The sequence below is a fragment of the Chlorocebus sabaeus genome, chromosome 14, assembly GCF_047675955.1.
Source record: "Chlorocebus sabaeus isolate Y175 chromosome 14, mChlSab1.0.hap1, whole genome shotgun sequence".
NCBI lineage: Eukaryota > Metazoa > Chordata > Mammalia > Primates > Cercopithecidae > Chlorocebus > Chlorocebus sabaeus.
In genome coordinates this window covers 92,699,802-92,715,078 of record NC_132917.1, presented here as the reverse complement: position 1 = coordinate 92,715,078, position 15,277 = coordinate 92,699,802, and the positions used below count along the sequence as shown (strand labels likewise).

General features: G+C 41.7%; 1 protein-coding gene across 1 annotated transcript in view; it reads left to right on the top strand.

Moving 5' to 3' along the window:
• Positions 1-15,277, top strand: part of TTL (tubulin tyrosine ligase) — a 44,600-nt gene that overhangs the window by 15,440 nt on the left and 13,883 nt on the right. Inside the window, exons 4-5 of the mRNA XM_008008397.3 lie at positions 3,978-4,113; positions 5,699-5,968. Of these exons, the coding sequence (XP_008006588.1) occupies positions 3,978-4,113; positions 5,699-5,968 (406 nt within the window). The remainder of the gene's footprint in view (positions 1-3,977; positions 4,114-5,698; positions 5,969-15,277) is intronic.

The following is a 15,277-nucleotide window of genomic DNA, read 5'->3' as shown; positions in this document are numbered from 1 at the left end:
AGAAGATTTAGCAAATTGAAACCACAACGAGCTGTCACTACACTTTTATTAAAATGGTTAAAATAAGAAATGGTGACAACTCACTAAAGAGTGAGTTCAGCAATGTTGCAGGATATGAGAGCAACACACAAAACTTAATTGCATTTTTATATGCCAACAATGAACATGTGGAAGCCAAAGTTAAAAGTACAATACTACTTAAACGGGCATGGTGGCTCACATCTGTAATCTCAGCACTTTGAGAGGCTGAGGCAGGCGGATCACCAGAGGTCAGGAGTTCGAGACCAGTCTGGCCAACTTGGTGAAACCCTGTCTCTATAAAAATACACAAATTAGCCAGGCATGGTGGCGGTTGCCTGTAATCCCAGTTACTCAAGAGGCTGAGGCAAGAGAATCACTTGAACCCAGGAGGCAGAGGTTGCAGTGAGCTGAGATCGCACCATTGCACTCCAGCCTGATCAAGAAAGCAAAAACTCCATCTTAAAAACAAACAAACAAAAAACACAATGCTACTTATAGTCACCCCAGAGAAAATATGATGCTTAGGTATAAATTTAACCGACAGGTATAGGCTCTGTATGCTAAAAATAGTAAAATGATTATGAAGGAAGCCAAAGAGGACCTAAAGAAATGGACTGACGTACTGTGTTCATGGATTGCAGGATAGTATAGTAAAGATGTCAGTTCACCCCAAACTGGTCTATAGGTTTATGTAATTCTTCTCAAAATCTCAGCAAGCTTTTTGTATAGACATGGAGCTTCTTTTAAAATTTACATGGAGGTTCCAAGTCTTTGCTATTGTGAATAGAGCCGCAATAAACACATGTGTGCATGTGTCTTTATAGCAGCACTCATAGGTGGGAATTGAACAATGAGATTACTTGGACACAGGAGGGGGAACATCACACACCAGGGCCTGCCATGGGGTGAGGAGAGGGGAGAGGGATAGCATTAGGAGATATACCTAATGTAAATGACGAGTTAATGGGTGCAGCACACCAACATGGCACATGTATACACATGTAACAAACCTGCATGTTGTGCACATGTACCCTAGAACTTAAAGTATAAAAAAAAAAATTTACATGGAGGCGCTGGACATGGTGACTCATGCCTGTAATCCCAGCACTTTGGGAGGCCAAGGTGGGCGGATCATGAGGTCAGGAGATCGAGACCATCCTGGCTAACATGGTGAAACCCCGTCTCTACTAAAAATACAAAAAATAAGCTGGGCGTGGTGGCGGGCGCCTGTGGTCCCAGCTACTTGGGAGGCTGAGGCAGGAGAATGGCGTGAACCCGGGAGGTGGAGGTTGCAGTGAGCCGAGATCATGCCACTGCACTCCAGCCTGGGCAACAGAGCAAGACTTCATCTCAAAAAAAAAAAACCAAAAAACAAAAAACTTAAATGGAGGCGCCGGACACGGTGGCTCACGCCTATAATCCCAGCACTTTGAGAGGCTGAGGTGGGCGGATCACCGGAGGTCCGGAGTTCAAGACCAGCCTGGCCAACATGGTGAAGCCATGTCTTTACTAAAAATACAAAAATTAGCCAGGCATGGTGGCGGACGCCTGTAATCCCAGCTATTCAGGAGGCTGAGGCAGAAGAATTGCTTGAGCCCAGCCTGGGCGACAAGAGCAAGACTCCGTCTCAATAAATAAATAAATAATAAAAATTCATATGGAAAGGCACAAGCCCTAGAATAGCTTAAACATCTTGAAGAATAAAGTATAAGTAAACATGCTAATTGATATTAAGACATATTTTAGAGCTACAGTACTCAATACACTATAGCATTCATGGAAAAATAGAAACATAAATCAGTGGGGCCAGGTGTGGTGGCTCATGGCTGCAATCCCAGCACTTTGGGAGGCCGAGGCAGGTGGATCACCTGAGGTCAGGAGTTTGAGACAAGGCTGGCCAACATGGTGAAACCCCATCTCTACTAAAAATACAAAAAATTAGCCAGGTGTGGTGGCGCAGGCCTGTGCTCTCAGCTACTTGGGAGGCTGAGGCATGAGAATTGCTTGAACCCAGGGGGCAGAGGTTGTAGTGAGCTGAGATTACACCTCTATGCAACAGAGCAACACTCTGTCTCAAAAACAGAAGAAACATAAATCAGTGGAAGAGAATAGATAACTTAGAAATAGACCAAAGCATATATGCCCGTCTGATATTTGAAAAAGGTACAAAAGCTATTCAATAGAGGAAGGATAAATTTTTCAACAAATTGTACTAGATAAGGTGGTTATCAACAGGCAGAAAAATGAACATCAACATAAGCCTCACACCTCATACAAAAACTAACTCAAAATCGATCATGGACTTAATAATTTTTCAGAAAAAAGGAGATAGGGCTTGGCAAAGAGTTCTTGAGCTTGACTCCAAAAGTATAATCCATGAAAGTAAAAATTGATACATTGAACCTCATCAAAATAAAACCTACTCTTTGAAACACCTCATTAGAGGATAAAAAGATGAGCTACAAACTGGGTGAAAGGATTTTTAAGTCATACATATGACAAGGGACTCAGATCTAGAATATATAAACAACTTTCAAAACTTAACAGTAAACAAAAACAGACACACAATCCAATTAGAAAAAGAGCAAACAGTAAGACCCCATCTCTACAAAAAAATACAAAAATTAGCCAATGTGGTGGTGCACACCTGCATACCTAGTATTCCTGAGAATTGAAAATATATGTTCACAAAAATTTGTATGCAAATCTTATAGCACCATTATTCATAAGAGGCAGACAAGAATGAAAACAATGCAAACATCCATCAATTGATGACGGAATGAACAAAAATGACTCTTCAGCCAAAGAAAGAAGTGAACATGCTACTAATACACACTACAATGGGGATGAACCTTGAAAACTTGGTGCTAAGTGAAATTAGACACGAAAGGCCACATACTGTGTGATTCCATTTATATGAAATGTCCAGATGAGACATCCGTAGATACAGAAAGTAGATTAGTGGTTGTCAGAAGCTGGGGTGAGGAGGGAGTAGTGAGTGACTGCTAATAGGTACAGAGTTTTTATTTTGGGAATTGGTGAAACCGTTCTAAAATTAAACTGTAGTAGACTGGGCATGGTGGCTCACACCTGTAATCCCAGCACTTTGGGAGACCAAGGTGGGCAGATCACGAGGTCAGAAGACCGAGACCATCCTGGCCAACATGGTGAAACCCTGTCTGTACTAAAATACAAAAATTAGCTGGGCATGGTGGTACACGCCTGTAATCCCAGCTACTCAGGAGGCTGAGGCAGGAGAATTGCTTGAACCCGGGAGGCAGAGGTTACAGTGAGCTGAGATTGCACCACTGCACTCCAGCCTGGGCGACAGAGTGAGACTCCATCTCAAAACAAACAACAACAACAAAAAAACTGTAGTAATGGTTTAAAACTCTTGAATATACTAAAAGCCATTGAATTGTACACTTTCAAAGGATAAAAATTTTTTGGTATGTGAATTATACTTCAAGCTACTAAAAAAGATATATCAATTATTTAATGTTAATGGACAATTCCAATGTATCCAGTTTTTTCTGTTACAACGCTGCAAGGAACTTACTTGAACATTCATCTTTATGCCTCAACCTTCCTGGTAGTTCTATGAGATATAGTGAAGGAAGGGGAGGTATTGTCTTTGTAGTCTTTATTGTGGTAACCAGTGACCAGTAGTAGAATAGTATTTCTTTTGAGTGCTTAGACACTTTGAATTTCTGTAAAACTGAGGTTTCATGGTCGTAGGCAGCCAAGATAGTGTTGACAACCCGCATGGAGAAGGAGTTGGTAGGATAATCCTGGGTACTCTTGAGGGGAGAAGGGAGACTGGAGTAAGGAAGGGAAGGAAAAAGATGAGCAGGACGTTGAAAGCCTCTTGTGGGGTTTTCGTACTTCCTTTCTGGCTTTATAGAGAGCTCTTGGTTTAAATTGGACTGGTTTCTCTTTTGCTTTTTCCCTGTCAGGTGAAGGCATTCTCATCTCGTCAGAGGCTTCAGAGCTTCTCGATTTCATAGACAACCAGGGCCAAGTGCACGTGATCCAGAAATATCTTGAGCACCCTCTGCTGCTTGAGCCAGGTCATCGCAAGTTTGACATTCGGTAATGCATTCACGTCCATAGCTTTTGTTTTTCTTCATCTGAAAAAACTGCCGTGGTATACGGTGGGGAGAGGGACATGGAATATGAGGAAGTGTTTGACCATGTTTAATATGTTACCAAAATTGAGCGCAGCTGAGCGGAACTGAGCTTCTGTACCTAATTTTCTATTTTTCTTTCTTCTTTTTTCCATCTAGGAAATGTTACTACAATTAATGGGTTTTCTTTTTTAAAAAATATTCTTTTCTGGCCAGGCACAGTGGCTCACGCCTGTAATCTGAGCACTTTGGGAGTCCGAGGTGGGCAGATCACCTGAGGTCAGGAGTTTGAGACCAGCCTGGCCAACATGGTGAAACCCCATCTCTAGTAAAAGTACAAAAATTAGCTGGGCATGGTGGCAGGCGCCTGTAATCCCAGCTACTCGGGAGGCTGAGGAAGGAGAATCACTTGAACCCGGGAGGGGAGGTTGCAGTGAGCTGAGATTGTGCCATTGCACTCCAGCCTGGGCAACAGAGCGAGACCTCCTGTGTCAAAAAAAAAATCTTTTCTATGAAAATGACTTGTGGATTCAAAGAAATGAATATAAATGTATGATCTTGCTTATCGAATCAACTGAGAGATGTACATGGAACACGTAATTCAGACACAACAGGTTGTGCAACCTTGCCAAATAATTTCTCCTCACTTCATTATTTGTGTCCCACTCTGTGGATTTTATGACCACACCTCAGGGGATTGTACGTTTCTGAGCAAAGGGCTTGGCATGGAGAAACAGGTTGTGTGGTGCATTCTAAAGCTAAACAGCCCTGCCTCTTCAACTTACCCTTGGTCTTGCTGTCAGCTCCTTACCAAGGACTCTGTCTCCTTGATTGCTTCATAATGATTTGTCGCTTCTTGAACATCAACCCTATGTCAGATCATCTTCAGGAGGAACACTATTAAGATTACTAGAAGAGGAGACATGACAAATGGAGGTTTCATAGGTGAACCTTAAAATCCAGCCCATCTAGGGCTGGGTGCGGTGGCTTATGCCTGTCCAGCACTTTGAGAGGCCAAGGCGGGTGGATCACCTGATGTCAGTATTTCGAGACCAGCCTGGCTAACATGGTGAAACCCTGTCTCTACAAAAAACGCAAAAATTAGCCGGGCGTAGTGGCATGCGCCTGTAATCCCAGCTACTCAGGAGGCTGAGGCAGGAGAATTGCTTGAACCTGGAAGGCGGAGGTTGCAGTGAGCCAAGATCACACCATTGCACTCCAGCCTGGGCAACAAAAGCAAAACTCCATCTCAAAAAAACCAAAAACCAAAAACAACCCATCTGAATCTCTTCAAAATGCTTTATTTATCTTTTGATCAAAATCTCCTTGTTATTTATGGTAAAATGTTTTGTTTGCCTCATTGTAGTGATAACTCACTATCTTAGCTAAATCATAATATGCCTTTTATAGTTTTAGAAACGTCCTCCTTCCCTAGTTGCCTCCCACTCCTCACCTACCCCCTAAAAGAAGTCAAGATGTGGGGATTGATGTATATAATATGCAGAAACTTTGGATGACTTGAGTAAAGCAGTGTTTTTGTTGAATTGCAGAAGCTGGGTCCTGGTGGATCATCAGTATAATATCTACCTCTATAGAGAGGGTGTGCTTCGGACTGCTTCAGAACCATATCATGTTGATAATTTCCAAGACAAAACCTGCCATTTGACCAATCACTGCATTCAAAAAGAGTACTCAAAGAACTACGGGAAGTATGAAGAAGGAAATGAAATGTTCTTCAAGGAGTTCAATCAGTACCTAACAAGTGCTTTGAACATTACCCTAGAAAGTAGTATCTTACTACAAATCAAACATATAATAAGGTAACTTAATTGTATCTTTTTTGATTACGTGCTTCTTCTTGAAAGAGCTTTAGGTGTCTATGCCTTTCAATGAACTTTCATATAAGTTGTCTAATTTATGGGCAAAAATTTTTTGTAATATTCCTTTATTTTCCTTTTAATGTCTGTAGGTTCTGTAATGATGTCTCCTCTTTCATTTCTGATCATGAATTTTTATATATATATAAACTTATATATATATGTGTGTGTGTGTGTATATATATATATATTTTTTTTTTTGTAGACAGAGTTTTGCTCTTGTTGCCCAGGCTGGAGTGCAATGGTGCGATCTCGGCTCACTGCAACCTCCGCCTCCTGGGTTCAAGCAATTCTCTTGCCTCAGCCTCCCAAGTAGCTGGGATTACAGGCATGTGCCACCATGCTGGGCTAATTTTGTATTTTTAGTAGAGATGGGGTTTTTCCACATTGGTCAGGCTGGTCTCGAACTCTTGACCTCAGGTGATCCACCCCCCCTTGGCCTCCCAAAGTGCTAGGATTACAGGCATGAGCCACCATGCCTGGCTAATTTTTATTTTCTCTCTATTTTGCTTGGACAGATTGACTATACATTTATCAATTTTATCAACCTTTTCAAAAAATTCGCTTTTGGTTTTGTTGGTTTTCTCTATTTTTCTTTTCAGCTTATTTTATTTATGCACTTTATTATTCTCTTCTTTTTGCTTTTTGGAGGATATAATTTACTCTTTTTCTAGATGTGCTTTTTGTTTGTTTTTTAAGGGATGGTGTCTCATTTTATTGCCCAGGCTGGAGTACAGTGGTGTGATCATGGCTCACTGCTGCCTCAAACTTCTTGGCTCAAGGGATCTTCCTGTCTCAGCCTCTCAAATAGCTGGGACTACAGGTGTACACCACTGTGCCTGGCTCATTTTTTTATTTTTTGTAGAATTGGGTCTCACTGTCTTGCCCGGGCTAGTTTCAAGCTCCTGGGCTTACGCAGCCCTCCCATCTTGGTCTCCCAGAGTGCTGGGATTATAGATGTGAGCCACCATGCCCAGCCTATTCCAGTTTTTTTCTTTTTTTTTTTTTTTGAGACGGAGTCTTGCTCAGTCGCCCAGGCTGGAGTGCGGTGGCCGGATCTTGGCTCACTGAAAGCTCCGCCTCCCGGGTTCACGCCATTCTCCTGCCTCAGCCTCCAGAGTAGCTGGGACTACAGGCGCCCGCTACTACGCCCAGCTAGTTTTTTTGTATTTTTTTAGTAGAGACGGGGTTTCACCGTGTTAGCCAGGATGGTCTCGATTTCCTGACCTCGTGCTCTGCCCGTCTCGGCCTCCCAAAGTGCTGGGATTACAGGCGTGAACCACGGCGCCCGGCCTCCAGTTTTTAAGGTGAAAGGTTAAATAATTGATTTGAGATATTTCTTTTTCTTTTTTTTTTTCTGTTTTTTTTTTTTTTTTTTTTTTTGAGACGGAGTTTTGCTCTTGTTGCCCAGGCTGGAGTGCAATGGTACAACGTCAGCTCACCGCAACCTCTGCCTCCTGGGTTCAAGCGATTCTTCTGCCTCAGTCTCCCGAGTAGCTGGGATTACAGGCATGTGCCACCATGCCCAGCTAATTTTGTATTTTTGGTAGAGACGGGGTTTCTCCATGTTGGTCAGGCTGGTTGAGATATTTCCTTTTTAAAAAAATAAAAGCATGTCTCAAGATTCCCTCTAAATTTTGCATCAGCTGAATCCCACAGATTTTGCTATGTTTTCATTTCCATTTTATTAAAATATTTTCTAATTTCCCTTATGATTTTATCTTTGATTCATGTGATTTAGCAATTTTTGTTTAATATCCAAATATTAGGTCAGGAAGAGACATTGTCTGGTTTCATCTTTAAAAGTTGCTAAGATTTGTTCCATAGCCCAGGAGGTCTTTTAGTAATGTTCCATGTGCACTAAAAGAATGTGTACTTGGCTATAGTTGGGCAGAGGGTTCGTTTTTATTTTTATATTTTTTGAGACAAAGTCTTACTTTGCTTCCTGGGCTGGAATGCAGGGGCACAAACATGGTTCGCTGCAGCCTTAACCTCCTGGGCTCAAGCCTAAGTAGCTGGGACTACAGGTGCATTCCGCCATACCCACCTAATTTCTGTATATTTTTTTGTAGAGACAGGGTTTTGCCCTGTTGCCCAAGCTGGTCTCGAACTCCTGGGCCCAAGCAATTCTCCCATCTTGGCCTCTCAAAGTGCTGGGATTACAGACATGAGCCACTGCACCTGGCCTTATTCTGCTTGTTCTATTTATTACTCTTGATCTTAGCCAAAAGGCTGAGAAGCGATGCTTGTTCTATTTATTATTGAAAAGAGAGGCACTGAAGTCTCCACATATAATTATGGATTTGTATATGTCTTTCAGTTTTGTCGGTTTTTGCTTCATGTCTTTTGATGATCTGTTATTAGATGCATATATATTTAGGATTATTATATCTTCTTTGGGAATTGACTCTTCTATTTATCATTATGTGATTTTCTTTCCTTTCTCTCTTGTTTTCTTTTTCTTTTTCTTTTTTTTTTTTTTGAGGTGGTCTGACTCTGTTGCCCAGGCTGGAGTTCAGTGGCATGATCTCAGAAAACTGCAACCTCCACCTCCCAGGTTCAAGCCATCCTCCCACCTCAGCCTCTGGAGCAGCTGGGACTACAGGCACATGCTATCATACCTGGCTAATTTTTGTATTTTTTTGGTACAGACAGGATTTCACTATGTTGCCCAGACTGGTCTCGAACTCCTGGACTCAAGCAGTCTACACACCTCAGCCTCCCAAAGTGCTAGGATTACAGGCGTGAGCCAACATGCCCAGCCAGTATTTCTTATTTATTTATCTAATTTTTATATAACAAATCTAGCTTTCTTTTGATTAATGTTTCCACGGTATATCTCCATGTTTTGAGTATGTTTCCATCCTTTTATTTTCATTCTATTCTATTCTATACTGTCCCTAGGTGTTACATTCTATATTTAAAGTAGTTTTCTGGTAGACAGCGTATAGTTGGGTTTTGTATTTTTATTTTATTTTATTTTAATTATTTGAGACGGAGTTTTACTCTTGTTGCCCAGACTAGAGTGCAATGGTGCGGTCACGGCTCACTGCAACCTCTACCTCCTAGGTTCAAGCTATTCTCCTGCCTCAGCCTCCTGAGTAGCTGGGATTATGGACATGTGCCACCATTCCCGGCTAATTTTGTTTTGTGTTGTGTTTTTTTTTTTTTTTTTTTTTTTTTTTTTGAGACGGAGTCTTGCTCTGTCGCCCAGGCTGCAGTGCAGTGGCGTGATCTCGGCTCACTGCAAGCTCCACCTCCCAGGTTCTCACCATTTTCCTGCCTCAGCCTTCTAAATAGCTGGGACTACAGGCGCCCGCCACCACACCCAGCTAATTTTTTGCATTTTTAGTAGAGACAGGGTTTCACTGTGTTAGCCAGGATGGTCTCTATTTCCTGACCTCGTGATCCTCCCACCTTGGCCTCCCAAAGTGCTGGGATTACAGGCATGAGCCACCGCGCCCAGCCTAATTTTGTATTTTTAGTGGAGATGAGGTTTCTCCCTGTTGGTCAGGCTGGTCTTGAACTCCTGACCTCAGGTGATCCACCCGCCTCAGCCTTCCAAAGTTCTGGGATTACAGGCATGAGCTATGGCACCTGGCCCTGTATTTTAATTTTAATCAAATATGATAATCACTGTCATTTAATTAGTGTGTTTATACTACTTAAATGTAATGTAATTATTGTATTGGACTCACATCTGCCATCTTATTATTTGTTGTCTGTCCCCTCCTTTATTGTAGTTTCTGTTTTTGTTTTTTGTGTATCCTTTTCCCATCTTCTTTTTAATTATGTGAAATATTTTTAGAGTTTTATTTTAATTTTTCTGTTGAGTATTTGCCTCTCTGTCTTTGTGTGTGTGTGTGTGTGTGTGTGCTTGCTCTAGGAATTACAATATAGTTATCAATTGTTTCACAGCCTTCTTAGAGTTAATAATTTACCACTTCAAATAAAATGCAAAAACCTTATAACATAGTTCACTAACTCTTGCCCTCTGTGTTATAGTTATCGTATGTATATATCTACACATTGAAATCTCTACCACATAATGTTGTTATTTTTGCTATCAACAGTTTTATATATATATATATATATATATATATATATATATATATATATATTTGTACAGGTATGATACCGATTATCAGGTTGGATTTTTTTTTTTTTTTTTTTTTTTTTTTTGGAGACGGAGTCTGGCTCTGTCGCCCAGGCTGGAGTGCAGTGGCCGGATCTCAGCTCACTGCAAGCTCTGCCTCCCGGGTTTACGCCATTCTCCTGCCTCAGCCTCCCGAGTAGCTGGGATTACAGGCGCCCGCCAACTCACCTGGCTAGTTTTTTGTATTTTTAGTAGAGACGGGGTTTCACCATATTAGCCAGGATGGTCTCGATCTCCTGACCTCGTGATCCACCCGTCTCGGCCTCCCAAAGTGCTGGGATTACAGGCTTGAGCCACCGCGCCCGGCCAGGTTGGATTATTTTTAAACTATAAAACCAAACTCTATACTGTCTATAAGAAACCCACTTTATAAAAGGGGAAAAGTATTCTTTTATATTTACCCAGATACTACTTTTGTATTTCCTTCAGTTGCGAAGTTCTGAGATTCTCTCTGGTATCGTTTCCCTTCAGACTTAAGCATTTCTTTTAGAGTTTTTATATTTACCCATATACTTCCTTAAGTTTTAAAGTTCTCAGTTTCTCTCTTAAGCATTTCCTTTAGAATAGTTTTGCTGCTGGTAAATCCTCTTAGTTTTCTGTCACCTGAGAATGTGTTTATTTCACTGTCTTCCTGAAGGGTATTTTCACTGGATTTATACAAATATAATATTAAGCAAAAAAAAAAAAAATGCAATAAATACAAGCTATATAGAAGATGTATACAAATTTATTTCACTTACATAAATTTAAAAAACAAGTAAAATTAAATAATGTTTTATTTAGCTAAATACACATGTATGGTAAACATGTAAAGCAAAACAAAGAATAAACATAAAATTCAAAACAGTGGTTATTTCTATCCCAGAAGGAAGACAAAAGGCACACAGGGAAGAGGCTTAAAGATAGTGGATGGTAGGCTGGGCGCGGTGGCTCACGCCTGTAATCCCAGCACTTTGGGAGGCCGAGGTGGGTGGATCACGAGGTCAGGAGATTGAGACTACCCTGGCTAACACGGTGAAACCCCGTGTCTACTAAAAATGCAAAAAATTAGCTGGGCGTGGTGGTGGGCACCGGTGGTCCCAGCTACCCTGGAGGCTGAGGCAGGAGAATGGCGTGAGCCTGGGAGGCGGAGCTTGCAATGAGCCAAGATTGCGCCACTGCATTCCAGCCTGGGTGACAGAGCAAGACTCTGTCTCAAAAAAAAAAAAAAAAAAAAAAAAAAGATAGTGGATGGTAGGTACATATATGTAATTAATATTACATATATTTAAAACTCACAAGACAGCATTCCTATGATTATAGTTAATATTCATTTAGAGTTCCCCACACATTTTCGCCTTTTATGTTGTTTCTCTTCCTTTCCTACATTCCTTTGCTTTTATCTAGGATCATTTTCCTTATTGTTAAGAAACTCAGTTTTAGGCTGGGCGCGGTACCTCACGCCTGTAATCCCAGCACTTTGGGAGGCCAAGGTGGGCGGATCACTTGAGGTCAGGAGTTCGAGACCAGCCTGGTCAACATACTGAAACCCTGTCTCTACCAAAAAATGCAAAATTAGGTGGGCATGGTGGTGCACGCCTGTGTTCCCAGCTACTCAGGAGGCTGAGGTGGGGGAATCACTGAACCTGGGGATGCGGAGGTTGCAGTGAGCCGAGACTGTGCCACTGCGCTCCAGCCTGGGTTACAGAGCGAGACTCTGTCTCAAAACAAAAACAAAAACAAAAACTAATTTTTAGTAGTTTTTAAGTAAAATCTGCTGTGATAAATTAGTTATTTGTCTAAAAATATACTTTGTTTTTATTTTGTTAAGGATGTTTGCTCTGGAAATAGATTTCTAGATAAGCAGTTAATTTCCCACTCTGAAGGGTGTATACGGTTGTATTCTGGCCTCCATCTTTTCTGCTGAGAAGTCAGGTGAAATCTTAGTATTGCTGCTAATGTATCTTTTCTCTATTTTTGAGATTCCTTTACATTGGTTTTTATAAATTTTACTATGAGATGTGTGTAGTTTTCTTTGTACATATTCCTGCGTTTGGGTTCATAGTGCTTCTTGCACTGTGGCTTGGTATCTTTTACCAGTTTTGGAATATTCATGGACGTTATACTTTCAATTGTGTCTTTTGTTCCATTCTGTTCTTCTTCTGGGTCTCTGATTACATGATTGTTAGTGCTTTTCACTGTTTCTCACACTTTTATGGCATTTGTGTATCATTTTATCTCTCTATGGTTGTACTCATTCTTCTGACATCTTTGTTTGCTAATCCTTTATCTATTAAAACCTATTAACAATTTTTAAAAGGTAAAGGCTTTTAAAAGCTGCTGTTAAACTTGCCTATTGAGTTCTTGATTTTAGCGTGCTTTTTAGTTCTGAAATTTCCATTTGTTTCTTTTTTTCATATGATAATTGTCTTATGAAATTCTCCCACTTGCCTCGTATTTTCTTGAAGATAATGGCAATTCTTTAACATCTTTATCTGATAACTCTAAAATCCACATTACCCATGGCAGAGTAATCCAGAGTATGCCCTGTGTATGGGTTGCATTTGGCCTATAGCTTGTTTTTGTAAGGTCTGTGGGCAAAGAATGTTTTTTATATATTAAAGATTGTAAAAATGAGAATATGCAACAGAGGCGGTACATATCCTGTAAAACCTAAAATATTTACTGTCTGGCCTTTTTTTTTTTTTTTTTTTTTTTTTTTTTTTTTTTTTTTTGAGACGGAGTCTCGCTCTGTCGCCCGGGCGGGAGTGCAGTGGCCGGATCTCGGCTCACCGCAAGCTCCGCCTCCCGGGTTCACGCCATTCTCCTGCCTCAGCCTCCCGAGTAGCTGGGACTACAGGCGCCCGCCACTTCGCCCGGCTATTTTTTTGTATTTTTTAGTAGAGACGGGGTTTCACCGTGTTAGCCAGGATGGTCTCGATCTCCTGACCTCGTGATCCGCCCGTCTCGGCCTCCCAAAGTGCTGGGATTACAGGCTTGAGCCACCGCGCCCGGCCGTCTGGCCCTTTATAGAAAAAGTTTGCCAACTCCTGACTTTCACGTCTGTTTCTATTGTCTCTTTTTTCTCTTGGTCTTATTTCTAAATATGCCCGGGAGTAGTTTTTTAGCATTAGTGTTCATTTACTACAGTCTACTAAATCTAGTGAAGATTTTTTGGCCGGGCGCGGTGGCTCAAGCCTGTAATCCCAGCACTTTGGGAGGCTGAGATGGGCGGATCACGAGGTCAGGAGATCGAGACCTTCCTGGCTAACACAGTGAAACCCCGTCTCTACTAAAAAGAATACAAAAAACTAGCCGGGCGAGGTGGCGGGCGCCTGTAGTCTCAGCTACTCGGGAGGCTGAGGCAGGAGAATGGCGTAAACCCGGGAGGCGGAGCTTGCAGTGAGTCCAGATCACGCCACTGCACTCCAGCCTGGGCGACAGAGCCAGACTCCGTCTCAAAAAAAAAAAAAGATTTTTTAAATGAAGTGTAACATGCACAAAGTGTACAGAGTTTGGTGAGTTTTCAGTTATGCATATACTCAACCTAACTGTGATGTAAATAAAAATATAAAACATTTACAGCATCCCAGAACACTCCTTTGAACTCCCTCAAAATATATATTCCTTGCCAGAGCAGCCCCGGGGGCTGGTGCCTGTAATCTCAGCACTTTGGGAGGCCGAGACGGTGGATCACAAGATCAGGAGATCGAGACCATCCTTGCTAACACAGTGAAAACTCGTCTCTACTAAGAAATACAAAAATTAACCAGGTGTAGTGGTGGGTGCCTGTAGTCCCAGCTACTTGGGAGGCTGAGGCAGGAGAATGGCTTGAACCCGGGAGGCAGAGCTTGCAGTGAGCCGAGATTGGGCCGCTGCACTCCAGCCTGGGTGACAGAGTGAGACTCCCTCTCAAAAAAATAAATAATAAATAATAAAATATATATATTCCCTGCCAAAGTCAGCCACTTTTCTGACTTTTATCACCTTAGATTCATTTTGCTTGTTCTTAAACTTTGTGTAAATGGAATACCATATTTATTGTTTTATGTTCAACTTTTTCCAGTGTTATATCTGTGGCATTCATCCATATTATTGCACATAACAGTAGTTTATCCTTTTTATTACTGTGTAATATTCCATTGTGTAAATATTTCAGTTTATTCCTTCTGTAGTTGGTAGACATCTGGGTTTTATCTCTTATATTTTAGACTTATAATCTATCTGAAGTTGAATATCAAGTTTCATGTCTTTCCACAAGGATATCTCATTGACCCAGGGCCATTTGTGTGTAAGACTATCCTTTCCCCACTGCATTGTGGTGTGTCTTTGTTACAAATCAGGTGGCTGGCTGGGCACAGTGGCTCACACCTGTAATCCCGGCACTTTGGGAGACCAAGGCAGGTGGATCACAAGGTCAGGAGTTTAAGACCAGCCTGGCCAACATGGTGAAACCCTGTCTCTACTAAAAATACAAAAATTAGCCAGGCATGGTGGCGTGCGCCTGTAATCCCAGCTACTTGGGAGGCTGAGGTAGGAGAATTGCTTGAACCCGGGAGGTGGAGGTTGCAGGGAGCCAAGATCGTATCACTGCACTCCAGCCTGGGCAACAGAGCAAGATTCCATCTCAGAAATCAATCAATCAATCAGTCAGTCAATCAGATGGCCGTTTATGTGAGGGTCTGTTCCTAGGATCTCCATTCTGTCCCATTGTTCTACTATCCACCACATCAATGCTACCCTGTCACAATGACTGAGACTTTTTCCTTACCGTATTCTCACGTAGAGCCCAGTAGAATAATTACAGGGCTTGGAGTCCCATTTCTTCAGGGAGTATAGGTGGTTGGAATTCTGACACCAGATAAATCAAGTATGTGGAGAAAGGATTCCTATTTTAGGCAAAAGCTTCATTGGAAGTTTGCGGCCCCCTCTCCGTGTTGTTCAGTGCCGTTCAGAGTGTGGCTGCTGTGGTGCTATAAATGCTCCCAGCAGCTCTCAGGTTTGCTTTCTTTCCATCTAGCCTCCCCCTAACTTCCCACTCCAGCCAAAAAAAGATGCACTGTATAAGTCTCTGATGATGGATAAAAATCCTTTAAAGTGAATTATTAATCTTGAGC